The sequence below is a fragment of the Lycium ferocissimum genome, chromosome 5 (genome assembly GCF_029784015.1).
Source record: "Lycium ferocissimum isolate CSIRO_LF1 chromosome 5, AGI_CSIRO_Lferr_CH_V1, whole genome shotgun sequence".
NCBI classification, from domain to species: domain Eukaryota; kingdom Viridiplantae; phylum Streptophyta; class Magnoliopsida; order Solanales; family Solanaceae; genus Lycium; species Lycium ferocissimum.
In genome coordinates, this window is record NC_081346.1 from 11138725 (window position 1) to 11162181 (window position 23457).

Here is a 23457-nt window from a genome sequence, read left to right on the forward strand (position 1 = left end):
CAACAACCTAAAAAGCCCAGGCAAGAAAAATGCTAGGATGTTTTATAACCGCTCCATCAGAGTGACAAATATCCAGTAACTAAAATCCAGGGTGCGTGCGTGCGCGTACAATTCCAAGTCTCCATTTCATTAAAAAAAAAAATGCAAGTCTCCTCCCATATCATCAGTAACTTTTTCCACCTTCATCATCACTGCTACTTGAGACAAAGAATGTAATAAGCATTGTAGAGAAGCAAAACCTAAATGCAAATCCAAAGCAAAAACGAATACAGTAGAACATGATGGAGATCCTTGATGATTTGGTTAGTTAGGTACTTAATGAAAGCAGGGGCGATTTTAGGTGAAAAAATTGGGGGACGTGAACACATGATCTCTCCGTAAAAATAGGTATTTTATGTATACATATTTTAAAATTAGTATAATACTATCTGCTGGAACTCATGCTCCAAAAATTCTAAATGGTGAACTTGGTTGAAGGTTGAGTTATTTACCTAGAGGTCTAGGGATCAAACCCCACTTAATAGATTTTTTCCTTCTTTTTTTTAATGGTGAACCCATGTTCCAAAAATCCTGGATTCGCCTCTGAATGAAAGAAAAATTCTTCCTATTATTATCATATAAGGATAATTTATAAGAAAAGCCATTTACAGGAATGGAAGTATAGATACTGCTCTCATCCAGAAAAGAACTTCTGAACTTCTGCAGAAATTGACACAAAAAGAAAGCAGTAAAAAGAGCACTTGGTACAATCGTTTAGTTAAGCAGTTACAAAAGTGTAAAGGAAAAAGAAATAAATCCTTACCACAATTTGAGAAATTAGGTCATTTTCCCTTGATATATTCAACGTTTCTGCAGCATTAAAACTTTTAATCAGACTTAAAGATTTTTTAATCAAATGCTAAATGCACACATCTTGATTCTTCTTATAACTTGTTTGCTGACAGTCATCAGAGCGCGCCTTCTCCACAGTCATAATGTTCTTTCCACAGTGCATGAGTATTGTCTTCCAGGGTTCAAGGAAGAGCTGTTACTAGGATCTCATTGTTGATCTCATCACATGCAGCATAGGTACCAGCTCTGCAGAAGGATAAAAGTAGAATATCAAATATTAACTTTAGCTTTGATGCTTTGAGTTGCCATAATGTTTTCTTCCTTCCCGTCTTATAAATAATTTTGGGTCCTTGGGAAGCACCAAATTTAACGCACAAAAATAACAACTGAACAGACAGAAGCCATCAGCTATCTTGCTTTATGGAAGAGAGCTGCTTCGCACTTGTTATGCCTTTCACTTGAATTAGCGAATTTGTCAGGAAACAGAATTTGTGATCCAGGATCACTTCAAGCCTTCAACCATCAAGGCCCTCTAACAAAACGGAAGAAAAGGATGTTAATGAAGCGACTAGAAAAGTTACTCAAAGTGCCCCTGACACTGAAAGAATGGTATCTGAGAGAACTGCTTTATACCAGCTTATGCACCATTAACACATTTAGAGGCTTGTGCATTTCAGAAGAATTCCGAAACCTCAATGCAAACTTTGTTTATGCTACACTTAAATAACAATAACTAAGAACACTAAAATTTCATCTAGGGGTAAGGATTCCAATACTGGCTGAGCAACTGGTCCTATAATTAAAATGACAGCCTACTTTAACTACATCAAATAGTTTTACACCCATATCAGGTATTAAACACTTAATTAGCCTCCTTTAGCAAGTATAGACATTTGAAGCAAAATGTATGTCAAATACTTACATCTTACAAAAATTCCAAAGTTCAATTAATAAAAATGAAGTTTAGCAAGATTTAACGAACCATGGAAAAGACAAGAGAATGTCCAGAAAAAGAATATAAACGATAGCAATTTGACAGTGGGATGGCATTACATTCGCACCAATAGACTTCCCCCAAAACTATTTACACGTGCATATATTGTCAAATTTTATGGCAATAAAACCTGGTAGGAGCTACTAGTTTGAGATTAAGCTAAAGTTGATTGATATAATTTATAGAATCTAATAGGAATCAAGGTGTATGATTAGTACACAGTTGGTTAAGAAAAAAGGTCTTGTTCATATACTAAATGCACTGATGGCAAGAACCAGTCCCGAATATGACTTCTGACATTTCTACTCCTAATGATTCTACTTCCCAGCTCTTTAAGTTAAATGTTACTCCTTTATAAATGCGTTCTATAATGTTTGGCCTTATTGAAATTTCAGCTGATACCACAATTTATCATATCACAATTACAAAGGAAACTCTGCCTGTCATTCAGAGTCCTTGAAGATTGCAAACGCAACTCTGCTACCTCTGATAGGGGGACTATGAAACACATGATCCCTGCGCTGAGGAGAACCCCAGCCTGCAGACAATGCACTTCTTGCCACATGTTAGAGACATTTTTCAATGACTTGGGTTAATGAACTAAAAGATGTCAATATCGAATAAAAGCGCACATACTTGTCCAAAATATGAAAACCTATAGCAATTCTTAAGATGTTCTTAATAGAGTCATCTCATGGCGTGTTACACATGCAGCGCTATTAGCAAGATGATTATTCTTCCAAACGTATGCTAAGAAAATCTGTTCAAAGGATAAATTCCTTCATACTATGCAACAGCTAAGATTTAATCAACAATCCAAATGAACAAGATTTAGTGAGACATTACAAGAACCTGCACGAGTTACCTATTAAATCAGAAGCACAGCATCGTGATTTCTTTTTTCTTTTTTTCTCCCCTTCGTTTCCTCTCCTGGGAGAATGGTAATCATGCAGTATAAAGTTGTGAAGTCCAAGTATCCTTGAACAAACCTTAACCAACAGCACAGACATTTTTTGCAAACAATTGAAAGTGGGTAAAGTTTAATTGTCATTCACAGTTGAGTATTGATTCTAGTGACAACATGTCATCACAAACAAATGGTGAAACAAAGGAAGTAATAGACATTGATCTAACTTTAACACTGTAATTTTTTTAGGAGATCCAAAAAATTTCTAACTAAAGGGTACAGAGTAACAAAAAAGCAAGTGGTCTCAAAGCCATAAAGAGCCCAGATGCATAATCTTGTAATTGCTTCAACACAAGCTCCGCCAATGTACAAAGCGAGAAAATGAAGCACGCTTTTCGGAACAGCCAACAAACAGCAGTAACTCCCTAGTTATCTCTCTCCCTCTCTCTTTCTGAGTTGAATGGAGAAGTCCCTGAAATCTGAATGTAGGGAAAGAGAGAGAGAGAGAGGTTGCCATGGCTCTAAAAAGTGGGGAAAAAAAAAAAGGAAAAATTCTGGTTTCCTTTGTTTTACATAAACATTCCATGGCTGCATTCTAGACAAAATTTCTGTGACTATGAAGACAACTACAAGGATTGGCAAATTTGTCAAACTTACATGATTACCATTCCTGAGCAGTCAAAGTGGCCACCGCCCACCAGTTTGAAATATGAAGATAGAACTTTTGCATAGAACAGATACCTAAAGGAAAAAAAGGTCTTCACCATCCATTTACTAAGGGCTGATACATTACTGATCAACACAGTGCAGACCAACAATGATCGTAAGCCGCTTCTTGTTTGTTTTACCTTTATATAAGTTTCAGTTATCATGCCTTAACAATCTGTTGACATCATCTCTTTAAAATGACCGGTACAGTTTGTAATCATGGATTATTCATGGTAAAAAAATTGTGGGAGAAGAAAGAGAAGTGAGGAGATGAACCTTCTATAACTCAATATAATCATTAAACTTGAGTGCAAATTGGATCAAACTCATCTTCTTTTTCCATTTGTTATGGAATTACATGATAGAAATTGCTTTGATGATGAGGAAATTTGATAAATCCTACCTCCTCTTGCAGTTTCTGATCCTAGATTCAACAAAGTGAACTCGTGAAAAGGTGTAGAAAAAGACATCTCAAGAATTCCTCTTACAAGAATGCATTTTTACTAGTAATCCAGCTTTTTCCAGGAAGTTTTAACTTTGTCGATCCAGAATCTACTCTTAACTTATTTACCAAATCCCATCTCCCATCACTAGCATACATCTTTGAAAGCATAACTCTGTAACTACTATTCTCTAGCTTATTACCAAATAGATGATAAGCTACAATATCTGCCAACTCATAATTTCTATGAGCATCACAGCATGACAAAAGTGCACCCCAAATGCCAGAGTCAACTGGTTCTTCCAGAGACTGGACAAGTTCATAAGCTTCTCTCAATTGTCCTTCCATTCCAAGAAGCTTTACCATGTAAACATAATGTTCGGTATTAGCTGAGATGCCAAATTGATCTTTCATTCTTCTGAAATATTCTCGGCCATCATTGACAAGACCAGCATGGCAACATGCACAAAGGAGTGCAGAAAAAGTAGTTTCATCTGGTTTGTGCCCTTCCTCCAATGCTTTCTCGAATATCTGAAAGGCCTGAGATGCAAGTCCATATAAACCAAGACATGAAATAATTGAATTGTATGACACAATATTCTTGAAAGTCATAGTCTTATAAACTTGATATCCCATTTCCAAGAATCCACATTTTGAGTACATGTCAACTAGAGCAGAGGAGACCATAACCTCGAACTGATATCCATGTCGAAAAGCATAACCATGTATCTCACTGCCTGGCTGCACAGTTGCCAATTGAGAACAAGCAGTCAGCACAGTGGCTATAAGCGATGCATCTGCCTTCCCGCCTTTCATATTCATTTCTCTAAATAAATACAAGGCCTTGACGCTATTCCCACACAGCGAAACACCGCTTATTAAAGCAGACCATGTAACTAAATCAGGTTCTACAACGCTATCAAAGACTCTAAACGCCGAATCCATACATTTAACTCTACAATACATACTAACAAGTAGACTACTTACATGATCTTTTGACTCTACACCAAGTTTTAAACAAAATCCATGTATTACTTCACCTATTTTCAGCACACAAACATCATATATACTTATAATCAGGCCCACCATTGTATATTCATCAGGCCTCACACCCATTATCTGCATTCTACTAAACAATTCTAACCCCTTCTCCAACTCTCCAAGACACCCATAACCTGATATCATTGAATTCCATAGGACCAAATCTGGCTCAGTTATCCCATAAAACACCTTGCTTGCATCAACTATACAGCCTAATCTTGAATAAGCACTTACCAATTGGCTACTACAGATGAAGTCCCACTGCAATCCATTGAGAACAACAGCACCATGTAAAACTCTCAAACTATGCACATCATAATTCTCATAACTGGCTCGAATAAGGCAAGCAAAAGTAAAGTTATCAGGCTTTATTTCAGAGCTAAGCATGTCTTTAAACAACGAAAATGCATCTTTAAATTTGTGGGCTTTAGCATAAGCACGAATTAAGGAGTTCCAGAGGTAAATACTTCGTTGAGGAGTTTTATCAAACAAGTTGCGAGCAGAAATGATGTCGTTGTTTACAGCATAGAACCTTAGAATTCTTGTAGCGTAAAATGGGTCGTGTGATAGATGAGTCTTGATTATGAAAGCATGAAGTTCTTTGGTTCTTGAGATGGTAAGCTTCAGCTTTGAGAGTTGAGAAAGAATGGAGTGGAAGGGGATGAACATCACCAAATTTCAAACAAATATTCCACTCCTACTATCATTTCTTTACCCCTGCAAATTTAGCTTAAACAAATTTGCTTGGTTGTATGTTTTTTTTTTTTCAAATCAGTTGTTTCACTTAAATCAAGAGTACTGGGAATACTAAACATGCGAGTTTATTAACACTTGGATACTAGACATGTAATTTATGCGTAATTTGTTTCCTTAGATGTACTTTTTCTCAAAAGTAGCTTATAAGCTAAACTTAATTTTTATACTTTTTATGTCTAACATAAGTGCTTTTAAGCACTTTTATTTTTATCAAACACTATAAAAACTAGAAAAGTGCTTGAGCGCCAATAAGCACTTAAAATAACTCAATCCGAACACCCTCATAAATGAATTTCGTTGGACTTTCGAGTTTCGATCCTGCATGCCAAAAAAAAAAAAAAAAAAAAAAAAAAAAGATCTCTTTTCACTACACTAAAATGTGCATTGTTTGTTTATAAGCTTTATATATCAAGGTCCATTTGTTTGAGGCACCAATCTTGAGGATTTTCCACTTTTTTATTTTTTCCATTCAAATGGTAAAAGAATATGTTAAATTATTTTCTCCTCTTTAACTTTTGCTAAAACAGAATTTAGCATCCAAAACTTCGATTTGTCAAATTGACCCACCCTCGTGCTGTTAGCCAATTCACTTAATCAGTACATTATCAGAATATTGGAATTAGTAGGTTTCTTATTTTTTTCTGCAAAAACATTGACCAAACCATTTACTCGAGATTAAGCAACTTCAAGAAACTTGCTTAATTTATTTTTTTCCCTTTTAAATTTCGGTTTCTGAGAAAATTTTATGGAGGATTCTTTTACGAACCCCCAACAAAGTTGAGACAAAATTTTGCATGGCAAGATTAAAGTTTTGGACTGTTGGGATCAGCATGGCAAGTTCTTGGACAATAATACAGGGAGAAATATGATCTATGTCAGCTCACATATAGCTATTTGAAAATAAGGAAACTGAAATGAAAAAGACTTTACCAGGTAAAGTGCTAACTAACATGAAAAACAAACGAGCTTATGGATTGATTTAAACGATTTACAAATAAACTGACCCCAAGAGGCAGAGAAATGCACAAAGAAAATGTAAAGAAACGGGGCGGATGGAAGCCTGGGATGTTTGTTTCAAGTGTGGGTAGAATACAACTTGATGGTCAAGTTCTCGCGGTTGGAGTAATTGTTGTAACCAAACTTTTTATTATTCGAACATCTCATCTTCATCAGTATCAGACTCATATTCCTCTTTCATCCATATCCGTGGTTTAGGCCTTTGATCCATGTCTTCCTCTCTCTGCATACATAAAATTGTTACACGGGGATCAGGTCGGATAACATACATAGAAAATCAAATGATCTTGAAGATAAACTAGGGCTGACCTCTTCTGGAACTTCTATTATGCAAGGTGCCATTTGAAATGGAACACTAGGTGCATGGGGTAAATGCGAGAGTTGCTCCAGCAACATGTTCCTGCACCACCAACTATTCATGTTAAATAACTTCATCTCAAATTTTAGCCAAGTAAAAAGAACGAAACAAGAAAATTGTCATGAATAGGAAATGCAGAACATTTATACTAATTGATACAAGCAAAAGGGAATCTTCGCTTACTATTTCTAAACAAGGCAATGAAAAAGCAAAGAGCTGTACATCATGAACAAAAAATTAAACATAATCTAGGAATATCCTTAGAGTCGAATCAAATTCTGTGACAGTGAGGGATGCAAATGCGTACTCAAAATTGTGCCAGTTCAAAATAGCTTTGAACGGTAAGACAGGAATATTTCTTATATCTAGGCTACCACGGAGTCATCAATTTGACACAAAAGTGTTAAAACACATTTTCAATCAATTTATAACATTTTATACAACAAAAAATTACAACTATTACAACTCATTTCCAAACCAGTTCAAGTTAGTAATATAAATCCTTTGCGTCTCAATTCCGCTCCATTTGGACATCTACTTAATAATTAATCTTATAAGACAGATTAGGGGTTCTCAAAATCTCACGATTATTCCTACAGTTATTCCTACATCGGCAACAAATCTTTAGACAAACTAAAAGACTCTTGAGAAACATGACACTTAAAGTAACTATACCAACACAATATTAGTCCCAAACACTATTGCTGCTTCATAAAGATTTGTTCATGATCTCACACTGGCTAATGCTTCAGAAAGCATGAACAAGGAAAACCACATTTTAAAGCAAGCCCTAAAAGAATGATGTTCAGATTACCTGATCTTCTCCAAATCCCGGGGCGAATTCTTGTTCACCATAGGTATTGGTTCCACATTAAGAGTATAATCTGGGCCAAAATACTCCCAATAATCATTGTAAGGCAATTTGTTCTCGGGTTCTATTCCAACTGCAACTGCTGTCTGTAAACATCGAGGGAGCTCAACCTTAGCACAACTTGCAAGACGAGTAAAAAGATAATAGGTGAAAATCCAAAGGCAGGAAAAAAGCACCAAAATGGAGAGATAGAGACACACCTCATAGCACCAGCAGCGAGCAACATTTCTAATTGTATAACCTCCACCACCTAGTATCATTAAAGGGACATTGAAAGACCTCAGGAATCGAAGGCAATCTGCATGGCCATGGACTGACAAGTTAAACAGGCCCAACCTGTCTCCGGCTAGTGAATCAGCACCACATTGAAGAACAACAACATCAGGTTGATAAACGTCCATCACTTTTAGGATTACAGGACGGAATAGATGACGGAAACTTTCATCATCAATCCCATCATTCAAAGGGGCATTTAAGGCATAGTACTTCCCAGTACCTATACCAATGTCTTTGATATGCCCTGTACCAGGAAAGAAGTCCCCAAACTTATGAAAAGACACTGTCATAACCCGATCTGTGGTGTAAAAGGCCTCCTCAACTCCGTCTCCATGGTGAACATCAATATCTATATACAGTACACGCTGCACAATTATTGGAACTGTATCAGTTAAAATCCTCAATAATTACAGAAATAATGAGTGATCAACTAAGCTCCAATTTTATTTTATTTAACAAAAAAAAAAAAAAACGGATATGTATTTTGAACTCCAAATTACTCGGTCCATCCAATTAAGTATGACCTAATAAAGACCTCTGATCATTAATGGTAATCAACAAAACATCAGAAAAGAATATACTAGTAATACTTCTTTACAGACAACAATACAAAGCAATACATTACATTTATTTTGTTGTTGAAACTGGTAACTGTAAGCAATACATAACATATACAATGAATGTGATACTATCTTTAATCCTTTTCCACATCCTCAAGGCTATTATTAACATATTGCTTACAAACTCAAAAGATAGAAGCACATTCAATGGCTTCAGTATTTACTTTCTATCCACGAGGCAGATTGAGTTTAACACCAGATTTCTCCCATCCTGTTTTAGATAACTCTAAAGCATAATTAATCATTCCAAACTTGCCTAATAACATTGAATTTTTTTTAACTCAAAGTACACCTTTTCAGGGATTTACCACCAATAAAGAGAGCAATTTTCTTTTCGAAGTTACTCACACCATCAAGTAAGCAACAATTTACACTATTAAAAAACCAACAATTTACAATAAACAGCTTATCTTTTCAGAAAGAAAAGAAAAAAACCTTTGTTACACTTCATATTGTCCAGCTATAGTTTTTTTAAGAAGCAATACAATTAGTTATAAACTCCAAAAGATCCAAATATCATAACTAACATGAATCCCAATGAAATATCTCCAGTAATAGTAACAGCCATAACATATCAAGCACATAACTAAAGTGGCTATACACAGAAAAAGAGTACATCAGCGATCCCCAAAAGAAAAATTCATCATACACATACATATATGCTACCAATGTGAACGAGACCATCAAAATAAAATAACAGAAACAGAGAATAAGAAGATTGAGTAGTCCTATTTACCTTGTGGGATTTGAGAAGTTCAAGAATTCCAAGAACTATATCATTAACATAACAAAATCCAGAAGCCGCACTTTTCTTTGCATGGTGCAATCCACCAGCCCAATTGATAGCAATATCAGCATCTTGATGATTAAGTTTAACAGCAGCCCCAATGGACCCACCAGCAGAAGCTTGACAGAAATCAAAAAGTCCATCAAAAACAGGGCAATCCGAACCGACATTGAATCGTCTAAGTTGGCCAGCATCGTAAAGAGTTTCGGGTGAAACGGAAGAAAGAAAGTCAACATAGTCAGGCGAGTGGAACCAACCAATATCTTTAGCACTTGCAGGGAAAGGCTTAGTGATCTCCATTTTCTTGTGAAGGTCATAATGGCAAACAAGATTGTGTGCAATGCGAATACGGTGAGGCTTCATTGGATGACCTTGGCCATAGTAATAGTCACCGATGTAAGGGTCGAAGAAATAAGAAACACGGCGTTTTGTTGCGTCGGTACCCGTTGAACGAAGCGATGCGCCGCCATCTATGATAGAAGAACCCATTGCCACTGTGTTAATGTCTGTTCACTGTCAGAAATCTTCTTTAAATTTCGTACAATATACACCAAGTATATAGGGAGGAACTAACTTTGTATAAAAAGGTTCAAGGAAAAGATTACCCAAACCAAAAGGGATTAGAAACTGGGGAGAAGTCTTTTTGTCCAAGCATGTAAAATCTAATTAATTTAAGAAATATTTTCGTTAAAATAATTATTTAAATGGAGTAGTATTATGAGAGGCTAGCGGTTTATATTTCGTCGACATATTTGACAAGCACTTTTGTCAGTATTAGTACAATAATTTATGTTTGATTAGTATTTTCAAAATGTGCTTTAAGAGTCAAATTCTGGAAACGACATAAATATTTACTTTACAATAAGTATTCTTGGAAATAGATAAATACAAGAACAAAATCATTACTCAGTATAATTTCACAAGTAGGGGTTGGGGAGGGTGAGTGAACACAGGCCTTATCCCTACCTTGGGAGATAGAGAGGTTGTTTCCAATAAACCCTCGACTCAAAGAAAAACAAACAAAAGCAATCTGGAAAAAGAAACAACAAATAATAACAAAAATCAGTATGAAAAAAGAACAATAACATAACTGCCACAAAATCATACAATAATCGAAGTCCACGAAACACCAGAGAATAAAAGAAATCAAAGGATAAGAAACTACAAGAATAATACTACGGAAGCGCTCAACTATCTACTAGTGTAGTACTCTAATCTGTGTCCTCTATAATCTTCTATCTATGGTCATGTCCTCGGTGAGCTAGAGCTGCGTCATGTCTTGTCTAATCACCTTTCCTCAAAACTTTTTCGGCCTACCTTTACCTCTCCTGAAACCATCCATAGCCAACCTCTCACACCTCCATACTAGGGCATCTGTTCATCTCTTCTTTACATGCCCGAACCATCTCAGCCTCACTTCCCGCATCTTGTCCTCTATCGAGGCCACCCCTGCCTTGTCTCAAATATCTTCATTCTTAATCATACCTCTCCTCATATGCCCACAAATCCATCGCAACATCCTCATCTCCGCCACCTTCATCTTCTGGACGTAAGAATTCTTGATTGGCCGACACTCCGCCCCATACAATATAATTGGTCTAACCACCACTCTCTAAAACTTGCCTTTAAGTTTAGTTTTAGGTGGAAATAGATAAATGATTTTACTTATTATAAGAGAATCTAAATTTAATTGAAATGTTGTAAAGTTTGTAGATATACATAGGTATACAAGCGATATATGTAGCTAGTATACAGGCGCAGTATATCACTTGTATACAGAGAGTATACAAGGCAGTTATAGCATTGTGATTAGCTGGATCTCAGCTGTCATTAGTTGTGATGATTAGTTAGTTGTGAGTTTGTTAGAGTGAACATGAATGTGTATGTGTATGTGTGAAGTGGTTATAAATACACCACATGAACTCTTTGTTGAAGCTAAGAAAAATATCTTATTCTCCTTTCAATTTCTCTCCTCTTCATTTCCATGTTCATGTAATGCATCCATGGCTGAGTTCTACTAAATTCTCAGTTGTGGAAATTAATATGGTATCATAGCAACGGTCTACACGTAATTAGATTGCGCAATAAACAAAGGAAACACATTAACTCGAAGCTTTGAAAACAAGCAACAATGGTGGCCAATGAAAACACAGCAACAATGGCAGTTAATAAAGTAACTGCACTAGATCATAATCATCCATTTTAACTTCAAGCATCAAATGCACCTGGTGTTGTTCTAATTCCAATGAAACTTACTGGTCCAAAAAATTATGCTCTTTGGAGCAGATCAATGAAACTCGCACTAAGAAGAAAAGGAAAGCTAGGTTTCATAGATAAAACTTGTGCAAAAAAATACATATAAAGGATCTTTGGAAGAACAGTGGGAAAAATGTAATGCAATAGTAGTATCATGGATTGCAAGTACAATTGTAAGTGAATTACTGCCAAGAATCATGTATGCATCAAATGGAAAGAAGATATGGAAGGACTTTAAGGAAAGGTTTGATAGATCAGACCTAACTAAAGCCAATCATTTATGGACAAAGATTGGGAATCTTAAGCAATGTAATGATTCTGTTACAACTTACTAGTTAAAACTGAAGGGTCGATGGGCAGAAATAGATGCTATGATCCCAGCACAGGGTGTGAGTGTGAGGAATCAGTTGCCTATATAGCTCACTTGAAATCTCAAAGGTTATTGCAATTCCAGATGGGATTGAATGAAAGTTATAGTGCAATCAGAAGCAGCATTTTGGCTAGAAAGCCAGTTGTGATAGTTGATAAAGCCTATGCAGTGGCAACACAAAAGGAGAGCCAAATAGCATTAGATGTTATGGACAAACACAAAGAACCTTTAACTTTGCTTGCAGAAAGAAACCAAGGAAATCAAGGCTACAAAACTGGTTATGTAAATCAAGGTTATAAGACTAGATATGGAGGGCCTTGCAGACATTGTGGATATAAGGGCATCCTTAGAATAGATGTTATAAAGTGATAGGATATCCATCAGACTTCAAGAGTAAGAAGAAAGGAAATGAACAAAGAGGGAAGAATGACTTCAAGCCTGTAGCACATTATGCTAAAGAATGAGAAACTTCAACCAGTAGAAGACATGCTTTTGGACATCAGTTTCCTGAAGAACAATATCAAGATCTAGTGAATAAAATGGAGAGGATAGTATCTGGAAGTTGTTCTGCAAATGTAGCAGGTATTACTGTATTACTATCCAATATAGGTAAGACGTATGAATGGATAGTTGACATTGGAGCAACACACCACATTACACCTAGTAAGGACTTACTAAATACACTTAGAAAATTAGGCGGTTTACATTCTAGTGGAGTACAAGAACCAACAGGAAATAGATGTCATATTGAAGGAGCAAGAAATTCCAAGATTCTAGCAGATCAAAAACTAGGCAATGTGCTCTATGTACCAGACTTTAAATTCAACTTGTTGTCTGTATCCAAACTAACCAGGGAACTTTCATGTTCAGTATTATTTTTCCCTGATTTTTTTGTATTTCAGGGGCTCTTCAATGGCAAGGTGATGGGGATTGGTAAAGAAAGAGATGGTTTGTACATATTACAAGAAGTGAGAACTCAAATAAGTGCGATAGCAAAGATTAACAAGGTGACAATAATGCTAATACAAGGTTGTAGCATCTGAGACTTGGACATGCTTCAATAAAGACAATGCAGCATATTGAGGCCTTAGAAGAATCTCTAGCAAGCATGTGCAACATAATTGTGAGATCTGCCTTCTAGCTAAACAATGTAGACTAAAGTTTCCTCGCAGTAAAAGTAGTAGCCTAAGCAAGTTTTGAATTAATTCATGTTGATATTTGGGGCCCATACAGGACTCATACTCATGACAAGAAACACTACTTTATTACTATAGTATATGACTATAGTAGGTATAATTTTCTATGTTTGATTCAGTCTAAATGTGAAGTCATTGTAGTGCTGAAAGATTTCATTGCTTTGATAAAAAAATCAGTTTGAATTGTCTGTTAAGATGATCAGGTCTGTTAATGGCACAGAATTCTTTAATTCTTCATGTATTAAACTGTTTAGTACTAATGGGATTATTCATCAAAGCAGTTGTGCATACACTCCACAACAAAATGGAGTAGTGAAGAGAAAACGTAGACACATCTTGAAATGGCTAAGGCATTAAGATTTCAAAGTTCTGTTCCTATAAAGTTTTGGGGATATTGTGTCAAAATTGTTGTCTATCTGATCAATAAGTTGCCTTCAGATGTCCTTGGAGGCAAATCTCCATATGAAATGCTACATAATAAACTACCCAAGCTTGATCACCTTAGAGTGTTTGGTTGTTTGTGTTATGCCAGTAAACTGCCAAAAGGAGATAATTTTGCCCCTAGTGCTAGAAAAGCAATATTAGTGGGATATTCAGAGACTCAAAAGGGGTATAGACTGTTTAATTTGATTGAAAAGGTTCTCTTTGTCGGTAGAGATGTCACATTTAGGGAATACACTTTTCCTTTCTAAACTGCCTATTCCATTGACGTTGCAAACATGTTTGATCCTGAAGATCCTAAGCAACTCTGATCCTGCAGCCTTGAAACCTTTTGTACTTAGAAATGCTGAAATTCCAAGTTGTGTGGCTACTAAGAACCTAAATATTTGTCCCTCCTCATTTCCTCCACCTGAAGAAACTCCTATTATAGTTCCTGATGTTCAGACTGAGAGCGTTCATAATGATATCACTGAACAAGTTGATGTTTCCCATACAATGGAAGATCTCTCTAGTGTTGCTCCATCACTAACTCCCATCCAACCTAGACCTACAAGATCAGTCAAAGTGCCAGTTTGGCACAAAGACTATATCGCTAGTTCTAAACCTTCTGCCCATTGCACTTATCCTCGCTCAGATCACCTTGACTATTCACACCTATCTGGTTCCTATCAAGCATATTTAGGTGCTTTCTCTAATGAAGTAGAGCCTAAGTCTTATAGGGCAACAACACTTGGAAGCTTTTAGACTTGCCAGTAGGAAAACAAGCCATCGGTTCTAAATAGGTGTTCAAGATTAAATATATGGCTGATGGTTCAGTAGACAAATATAAAGCTAGGTTATGCTCAGCAGGAAGGATTGGATTATCAGGAGACTTTTTCACCAATTGCTAAGATGGTTACAGTAAGAACTGTCATCAACATTGCAGCATCAAAATATTGGCCTTGGATACAAATGGACGTTAATAATGCATTTCTTCAAGGGGATTTGTATGAAGAAGTGTACATATCCTTGCCACAAGGATTTTATAGACGGGGTAGAACAAAGTGTGTAACCTATTGAAATTCTTGTATGGTTTGAAACAAGCATCTAGACAATAGAATATCAAGTTGTCTAGTGCCTTGCTTACAGCAGGCTTTGCACAAAGTCCACATGATCATTCTTTATTCACTAGGCAGTCTGAGAATGACATTATGGTAATCCTAGTATATGTGAATGATCTTCTGATTACAGGAAGCAGCCTGAAGTTGATTGAAGAAGCACAACAAACATTGCACAATAACTTTAAGGTCAAAGACTTAGGATAGCTGAGATATTTTTTGGGCATTGAAGTACTGAGATCTAAGACTGGCATTTTGTTGAATCAAAGGAAATATACTCTTGAATTATTATCTGCAATGGGGATAAGTGGTACAAAGTCTGCTTCTACACCAATGGAAATGAATTTGAGACTCACTACAGTTGAATATAATACGCTACTCCAAAGTACAAATGATCCACTTCTTGATGACATTCATAGTTATCAGCAGCTAGTGGGAAAACTGATCTATTTGACAATCACTAGACTAGATATCTGTTTTGTAGTACAAGTTCTTAGTCAATTCATGCAATGTCCCAAAAGATCACATTGGGAATCAGCTATGAGAATGCTGAGGTACTTGAAGAAAACACCAGGGCAAGGAGTGTTACTGAAAAGAAGCAACATCAACAACTTAACAGTTTTCTGTGATGTAGATTGGGCTTCATGCCTCAATACAAGGAGATCTGTCACAGGGTATGTTGTGCAACTAGGTGATTCCTTGATCTCATGGAAGTCAAAGAAGCATCATCTTGTCAATGAGGAGTTATTGTTGAATATAAAAGCGTAAGCGACGAGCGGTGGTTGAAGTAATGCTGTTAGGCTACTATAGCGAGATTTGAGAATATTAATCATATTGCCTATCAAGCTATATTGTGATAACAAAGCAGTATTGCAAATAACATCCAACCCAATTTTTCATAAAAGGACCAAACATATTGAAATAGATTGTCATTTTGTGAGGGAAAAGCTCAAAGATGGTTTGATCAAGACTAAGTTTGTGAGTTCTAAACTGCAACTTGCAGACTTGCTGACCAAAGGATTAGGGATTGCTCAACATCATTTTCTTCTTTCCAAGCTGGGTGTGCTTGATGTTTTTCACCCTCCAGCTTGAGGGGGAGTGTGAAGTTAGTAGATATACATAGGCATGCAAGCGATATATGTGGCCAGTATACAGGCACAGTATATCACTTGTATACAGAGAGTATACGAGGCAGTTAGAGCATTGTGATTAGAGCGGATCTTAGCTTTCATTAGTTGTGATGATTAGTTAGTTGTGAGTTTGTTAGAATGCACGTGAATGTGTGTGTGTGAAGTGATTTTTAAATACACTAAGAAAAATATCTCATTCTCCTTCCAATTTCTCTCCTCTTCATTTCCATGTTCATGTAATGCATCCATCTCTGAGTTATACTAATTTCTCAGTCGTGGAAATTAATAAAATGGTAAAATCATCAAATTAATTAAAATATGTGTGTAGAATAGTGCTGGACTTCATATACGATATTTAAAATACGTCTGTACACGTCATTAAAGGTATACTAAAGATGAATAGTTTGATAAACTTATACATCTTATATAAATAACTTTAATAATTGGGAGACATATGTGTAAAATTAAGGGGAGGAGATTGGCGAATGTAAAACCATTTGTATGGGTTTGTCACGAGAATTTAATTTCCTTATTCTGCACAGATACCAGTCAAATTGTGAATATACATGTTAGATCAATACTCAAGTCAAAAAGTACTTTTGTTATTCTATTCTAAAATAGAATCGTTATTTTCAATTTTAGAAAGTAACATAAATAGTTGCTACCTAGAAAAAAATCAGGTAAATATATAATACATTTATATACTTTATTAGCTAGAGCTGTAAACTTATTTAGTCAATTGTGTTTTGGAATTTCTTTTGCAGAACATTTTCTTCTAACGGGCCTATATTAATTCTGTTTTGGCTCGCAAAAACTTTTTTTTGTGCGGATTGTCCTTCAAAAGCACTGGTCTTTAATTTTTGGCCCTCAGATTGATGGTCTTTAATTTTTGTCCTTCACTTAATACCCCGAGGTTCTGGTTTCTAACCCCAGCTTAGTAAAAAAGAAAAAAGAAATTTTGCAAGGCTGAAGTTTGTAGCAAAGTTAGGCTTATTCGGGCAAAAGTTAGGCCTTAAGGTAAACTTTTACTCAAAATTAAGCGTTAAGGCAAATCTCTACCTTAAGGCCTAACTTTTGCCCAAAATTAGGCCTATTCGGGCAAAAATTAGGCCTTAAGGCAGATGTTTGTAAAATTTCAACTAAGCGCAAAAAAAAATTGCCTTAAGGCAGAGTTTTGTCTTATACCTAAAGGTAAAACTCTGCCCTAAGGGAGAATTTCAAACTCTGTCTGCAAAATTGCGATTTTTTTTTAATTTTTGACTGAACGGGAGTTCGAACCTGAAACCAAGGAATTTTTAGCGAAGGGCAAAAATTAAAAACCACCAAGTTGAGGGGCAAAAATTGAAGACCAGTGCCTTTGAAGGTCAATCGTGCAAATGACCCTCGCAAAAATAAAATATAAAGCCTGGCTGGTTAGGGTCAACTAGTCAATTTTTTGTGCAGAGTGCCCTTCAAATGCATTGGTCTTTAATTTTTGTCCCTCAAATTGGTGGTCTTTAATTTTTGTCCCTTTCACCTGATACCATGAGGTTTGGGGTTCGAATTCCGGCTCAGTTAAAAAAAAAAAAATCGCAAGGCAAAATTTTGAAGTAAAGTTAGGCCTGTTCGGGCCAAAGTTGGGCCTTAATGCAGAGTTTTGGCATGCCTGAAGGCAAAACTCTGCCTTAGGTATAGTTTTCCTCATAACTCTACCTGATACTCTGCCTGATTAGGTAGAGTTTTGAGGCAAACTCTACCTTACCGTACCTGAAGGTAGCAAAATTCTGCCTGCAGGTAGAGATTGTTTGCCTTGCGAATCCAAACTCTATCTTACGATGTTTTTTAAAAATTTTGACTGAGCAGGGTTTGAACCTGAAACCAAAGGGTTCTAGCAAAGGCCAAAAATTAAAAACCACCAATTTAATGGCCAAAAATTAAAGACCACCCCAAAATAAGGGCAATCTGCCCTCAACTAGTTAACTCAACCAGGCCCGTATTTTCTTTTCGAACCATCGAGTCTATTTTATATTCTTTTCGCAGTTTTAGTTTTGCACATTGACAGTGTATTAAATTTTTACACGATTTGATTAAGTTATCTGCAATCAAAAGTAACTATTGAAAAATACAATTTGGTAACTTGAAACTGTATTAAATAACCTGCAATAACAGGTTGAGTGGTACAAAAAATTCTTGTCACGCTTAGTGTATATTAGGTTGTAAGGTTCCCAGATGATGGCCAGTCATAATTTGTAAAACAAAGGTTATAATCTTAATAGGATTGCTAATGACCTTTTCTGACAGGGGCGGATTCAGAAATTTTATATAATGGGTGCTCCATTTTTTTTAGTTTGGAAATTGTTACATCAAGTGGGTGCTCAGTTAATATAATTGAATTAATTACTAGATTTTGCATGTAAATAATAGTGTTTGTCACAAAAAGCGATGGGTGCTTAAGCGCTATACCATTTTTTTAGTTATTAGGAAATTGTTACATATGAGCAAGTGGGTGCTCATTTAATATACTAATTAAGAATTAAAATTTAGAGCCCACCACGTTGAGATTTTGGACAAAATGGAGGAGCCCAGTAAATATCACATAATAAGGGAAAATGACCTATAATACCTATTTGTATTATGAAACATAAGGATACTTTTCCTTATTTACAAAACATACCAATAAAATTACAAAGTATACCAGATTTGGGCTTAATGAGATACCCACGATTTTAGGCTTTTTTAAGGAAGAAAAATCGATTTTAAATGTGGACTTAATTCTAGGATGATTCACCATTCAAAACAAAAATATTCTCTCTCTCTCTCTCCCTCTATGATAGACACCATTTTAAATAAGATCGTCTTCTCTCCTAGTATAAATTTTCAAACCGATATTACAAAGTATTTTTGATTTCTAACTTGTGTATTAATTGTATATAAAAATTGTCCGCCACTATAAACTTTCTCATAATCTATACATACTTTGATATTAGTTAAACAATATACATACAACTTTTATACATATTTCATACGTAAAAATTATAACAAATATATTTATACATATTGCATACAAAAATTAATACTATTTTTCGGTGTATGAACTTTGTATGGAATGCGATTTTAATTACAATTTTATTATATACATATTTTTCTCAAAATTTATACATACTTTGATTAATACAATTTATATGTACTTTATAATAATCAAAATACACATATAGTATTTATACATATTTCATATATAAAAATTATAAGAATCTATACATTTACATATTGCATACGAAAATTATACATATATGTTTTTTGATGTATGAACTTTGTATATAAAAATTACCGATTATAATGGACTTTTTCAAAAGTTAGAGAAAATTAGGTAAAAATATCTCTTAATTTTGAATGAGTCAGAGAATTAAGTTTTGAAATCCGTTGGAGAAAATAAGTGAACTATATGTATAAAATTTAGAGAGAGAAAACGTTGAAAAAGGACCCCTAAAGCATTTGGACAAAATGGAGGAGCCCAGTGCCCACAACAGGAAATATGATCACATTGTAATAAACAGTGTTTTCTCTTTTTGAATCCTTGATGTGTTGGCCGTTGGGACTCAGGTGAATAAAGATGTATCCTATTAGCCAAGGCATTTAAATTCATATAATGCTCTATTTTCATTTTCTTGTTAATTGGAGAGCAAGAAAGGTGGACAGCAAGAGAATTAGAACTACACCAGTATATATAATGTGAGAGATTCCTATCGAAGCTTTTCTTAGTCTTAGATGAAATCGTCAAAAAATGAGAATCACCCCCCACAGTCCGAAGTAGTAACAACGAATTAGGTGATTTATGTCAGAAATTCTCTATTTAGTAGACTCACATATCTATATCTATATTATATTAAAAACACGAAGGGCCTTAGAAATGTTGTTTGAACTTTTTGCCCTTCATTAAAACACTCTACAATAGACAAAATAGTCATTTACCATTTTACTCAATTATTTCTCTAATATTTAGAAATTAAAAATTCATTAAAATATGGTTATTAAATCTTACCTTATTTGAATTATGTACCTAAAATTAGGCTTTCGTTATTTACCTATTGAAGGAACGAAATTTGCCTAGGCTTTAGACCGAACTTTGCCTATTAATTTGGTTTTTGAAGTCCCCTAAATTTCAATGAATTGTTTTTATTTTCCCATAGGCACTAAAATTTTTTGACAAAAACTAATTATTATTTAATTATCTACACTAATAATATATTTTTCCACACTCCTAAATCATTTAGAATTTTACGTTATATAAAAAAGGATCTCTCCAATTCTATTTAAGTAATATATTCTGATCATACTTTAGGGAAAACATAAACTTTGCCGTAAACATACGTTTCTTCTCGCTTCCTTCTCTTTGTCTTCTTAGTTCTTATTTTGGTTTTGATTTTTGTGTTTTTAGTTTTTATTTCTCGTTGTTCTTTATTTCTTTTAGTTAATAACGTTTAAGATTATATATGAATTGTATATAATTAGAGATTATTTTTTATTGATTGTTATCAAGGTTAAAATTGACGAAATAATTTGATTGCTTTATAAAGAAGGTAAAGTCGAACACCAAACTCATCTTCATCCTTTTTCTTATTTTTAATTTGTTATAGGTGGTTGTATTAACATCTAAATAAATATTCCTTGCTCACAATTGTAGTATTTTTGTTAATTATTTTTTGTATTTTTGTGTACTAACAAAAACTGAACTTTGTTGAAGTCACAATTAGCCGTCATCGTATTTGGGGTATTTTTACATCTGGATAAACTCATGAAGAGCATCCTGTGCAAGATCTCAAAGGAGCAAAATTATTATATGGTTCTTCCAGATATTGATGAGTTACAAAAACAAAAAAAATGTTTGCTTCTGCGAAGCAGATTATAAGGTTGATAATTATATTGATTTTTAATTGACTTAACGTTCTTTTATTTTCTTATAGATTCAAAGATGAGTTCAATTATTTCTATTTCAATGTTGTCTCATATTAAACGGCTTTACTTTTCTTTACAAAAATACCTTACCAGATTTACAACTTATGTTATTTGAATTTTATATGTTTAATTTCAGTTGCTGGAATAAATAGGCTTCCTCTCCGATTTTCTTGATGTTGATTGTAAGTTCTTTATTCAATTCTGATTTAATCTAATGTTTGAGACAAGACTATTTGTTTTTTTATTTGGTATAAATAATGTCTTTGTCAAATTTATAGTGGCGAGTACCTAATCAATTAGATTCTTCGATGAATTAAGGTATTGAATTTTTCTATCTGCAATTAATCAAATTATAATTAAATTGAAACTTGCAGGAACAATGGGGGGTACAGAATTACATTTAAGAACTTTCGTAGAGCGAGATTTCTTCCCTTGTAAGCCTAGCTAAGCTAAATGGGATAAAAGTTCACCATTTTCGGGATTTACACTCTTTTTTTAAGTTCCTACAATTTAACTCAACTATATTGGTTAATAATAATTCGATATCTTTTTAAAAAAATGTACTCATTAATATGGGTATTGTGTCTACCTTGAGTCCGCTAACAAAATTAAAATCTGAAATAGAGATAAATATGGTGAGAGAGTATGTATGTCATACCTTATTTGAATTATGTACCTAAAATTAGGCTTTCGTTATTTACCTATTTAAGGAACGAAATTTGCCTAGGCTTTAGACCGAACTTTGCCTATTAATTTGGTTTTTGAAGTCCCTCAAATTTCAATGAATCATTTTTATTTTCCCATAGGCACTGAAAATTTTTGACAGAAACTAATTATTATTTAATTATCTACATTAATAATATATTTTTCCACACTCCTAAATCATTTAGAATTTTACATTATATAAAAAAGGATCTCTCCAATTCTATTTAAGTAATATATTCTGGATCATACTTTAGGGAAAACATACACTTTGCCGTAAACATACGTTTCTTCTGCTTCCTTCCTCTTTGTCTTCTTAGTTCTTATTTTGGTTTTGATTTTTGTCTCTTTAGTTTTTATTTCTGCCGTTCTTTATTTCTTTTAGTTAATAAAGTTTAAGATTATATATGAATTGTATATAATTAGAGATTATTTTTTATTGATTGTTATCAAGGTTACAACTGACGAAATAATTTGATTGCTTTATAAAGAAGGTAAAGTCGAAAACCAAACTCATCTTCATCCTTTTTCTTATTGTTAATTTGTTACAAGTGGTTGTATTAACATCTAAATAAATATTCCTTGCTCACAATTGCAGTATTGTTGTTAATTATTATTTTTTGTATTTTTCTTGTACTAACACCAATTGAACTTTGTTGAAGTCACAATTAGCCGTCATCATATTTGCGGTATTTTTACATCTAGACAAACTCATGAAGAGCATCTTGTGCAAAAAAAAAATGTTTATCAAAGGAAATAAGGTTTTTAATTGACTTAACGTTCTTTTATTTTCTTATAGATTTAAGGTGAGTTCAACTATTTCAATTTCAATGCTATCTTAAGAGACAATTCATATTAAACGGCTTTACTTTTCTTTATAAAAATACCTTACTAGATTCTTATGTTATTTGAATTTTATATGTTTAATTTTTAATTGATTTAAATAGGCTTCTCTCGATTTTCTTGATGTTGATTGTAAGTTCTTTATTCAATTTCAATTTAATCTAATGTTTGAGACAAGACTGTTTGTTTTATTATTTGGTATAAATAATCTCTTTGTCAAATTTATAGTGACAAGTACCTAATCAATTACTCCCTCCGCATCAAAAAAAGAGTCCACTTAGCCTTTTTTTCTTGGATCAAAAAAAGAGTCCACTTAGCAAATCAAGAAAGAATTAACCTTGTTTTTTCATATTTTCTTTATTAAATTATATGAACAAATTCAAATGCCTATTTAATTAGGGGTAGTTTAGTCAAATTACCTTTTTTGTTTGGTTATATTTTCTTAATGTCTTTGCAAATGACTAAGTGGACTCTTTTTTTGATCTGGAGGGAGTAGATTCTTCTATGAATTAAGGTATTGAATTTTTTATCCGCAATTAATCAAATTATAATTAAATTGAAATTTGCAGGAACAATGGGGGGTACAGAACTACATTTAAGAACTTTTGTAGAGCAAGATATCTTCCCTTATAAACCTAGCTAACCTAAATGGGATAAAAGTTCGCCATTTTCAAGATTTACACTTTTTTTTTTTTTAAGTTCCTACAATTTAACTCAACTATATTGGTTAATAATAATTCGATATCTTTTTAAAAATATGTACTCATTAATATGGGTATTGTGTCTACCTTGAGTCCACTAACAAAATTAAAATCTGAAATAGAGATAAAGATGGTGAGAGAATATGTATGTCTTGGCATAAGACTTAACGATAAGTAGATT

At 34.2% G+C, this 23457-nt stretch overlaps 3 protein-coding genes across 4 annotated transcripts; 1 reads left to right on the forward strand and 2 right to left on the reverse strand.

Moving 5' to 3' along the window:
* Positions 1–3711: 3711 nt before the first annotated feature.
* LOC132055973 (putative pentatricopeptide repeat-containing protein At1g64310) lies at positions 3712–5801 on the reverse strand. Its single transcript, XM_059448010.1, has one exon. It carries the CDS (start codon positions 5590–5592, stop codon positions 3925–3927), a length of 1668 nt encoding a protein of 555 aa, XP_059303993.1. The 5' UTR covers positions 5593–5801; the 3' UTR covers positions 3712–3924.
* Positions 5802–6630: 829 nt separating this feature from the next.
* Positions 6631–10264, reverse strand: LOC132058190 (histone deacetylase 6-like). Of its 2 annotated transcripts, XM_059450741.1 has the most exons (6): positions 9866–10264; positions 9558–9727; positions 8126–8566; positions 7869–8011; positions 7006–7096; positions 6631–6919 (listed from the first exon to the last, which is right to left on the reverse strand). In XM_059450741.1, the coding sequence occupies exons 1-6, from the start codon at positions 10095–10097 to the stop codon at positions 6827–6829; spliced, it is 1170 nt and encodes a 389-aa protein (XP_059306724.1). In that variant the 5' UTR covers positions 10098–10264; the 3' UTR covers positions 6631–6826. The 2 variants fall into 2 exon arrangements, with proteins under 2 accessions (XP_059306724.1, XP_059306723.1); XM_059450740.1 differs by having other exon boundaries at positions 9558–10264.
* Positions 10265–15265: 5001 nt separating this feature from the next.
* Positions 15266–15736, forward strand: LOC132057548 (uncharacterized mitochondrial protein AtMg00240-like). The gene has a single exon (XM_059450186.1). The coding sequence runs from the start codon at positions 15266–15268 to the stop codon at positions 15734–15736; it is 471 nt and encodes a 156-aa protein (XP_059306169.1).
* The last annotated feature ends 7721 nt before the right edge of the window (positions 15737–23457 follow it).

Excerpts from the sequence above, each read along its gene's own strand:
- LOC132055973 (XM_059448010.1), bottom strand. The coding sequence starts at position 5,592 with ATGTTCATCCCCTTCCACTCCATTCTTTCTCAACTCTCAAAGCTGAAG.
- LOC132058190 (XM_059450740.1), bottom strand. The coding sequence starts at position 10,097 with ATGGGTTCTTCTATCATAGATGGCGGCGCATCGCTTCGTTCAACGGGT. Across the intron at positions 8,567-9,557 it reads AACTTCTCAAATCCCACAAG|CGTGTACTGTATATAGATAT; the intron begins GTAAATAGGACT and ends ATAATTGTGCAG. Across the intron at positions 8,012-8,125 it reads CTCGCTGCTGGTGCTATGAG|ACAGCAGTTGCAGTTGGAAT; the intron begins GTGTGTCTCTAT and ends CGATGTTTACAG.
- LOC132057548 (XM_059450186.1), top strand. The coding sequence starts at position 15,266 with ATGGGGATAAGTGGTACAAAGTCTGCTTCTACACCAATGGAAATGAAT.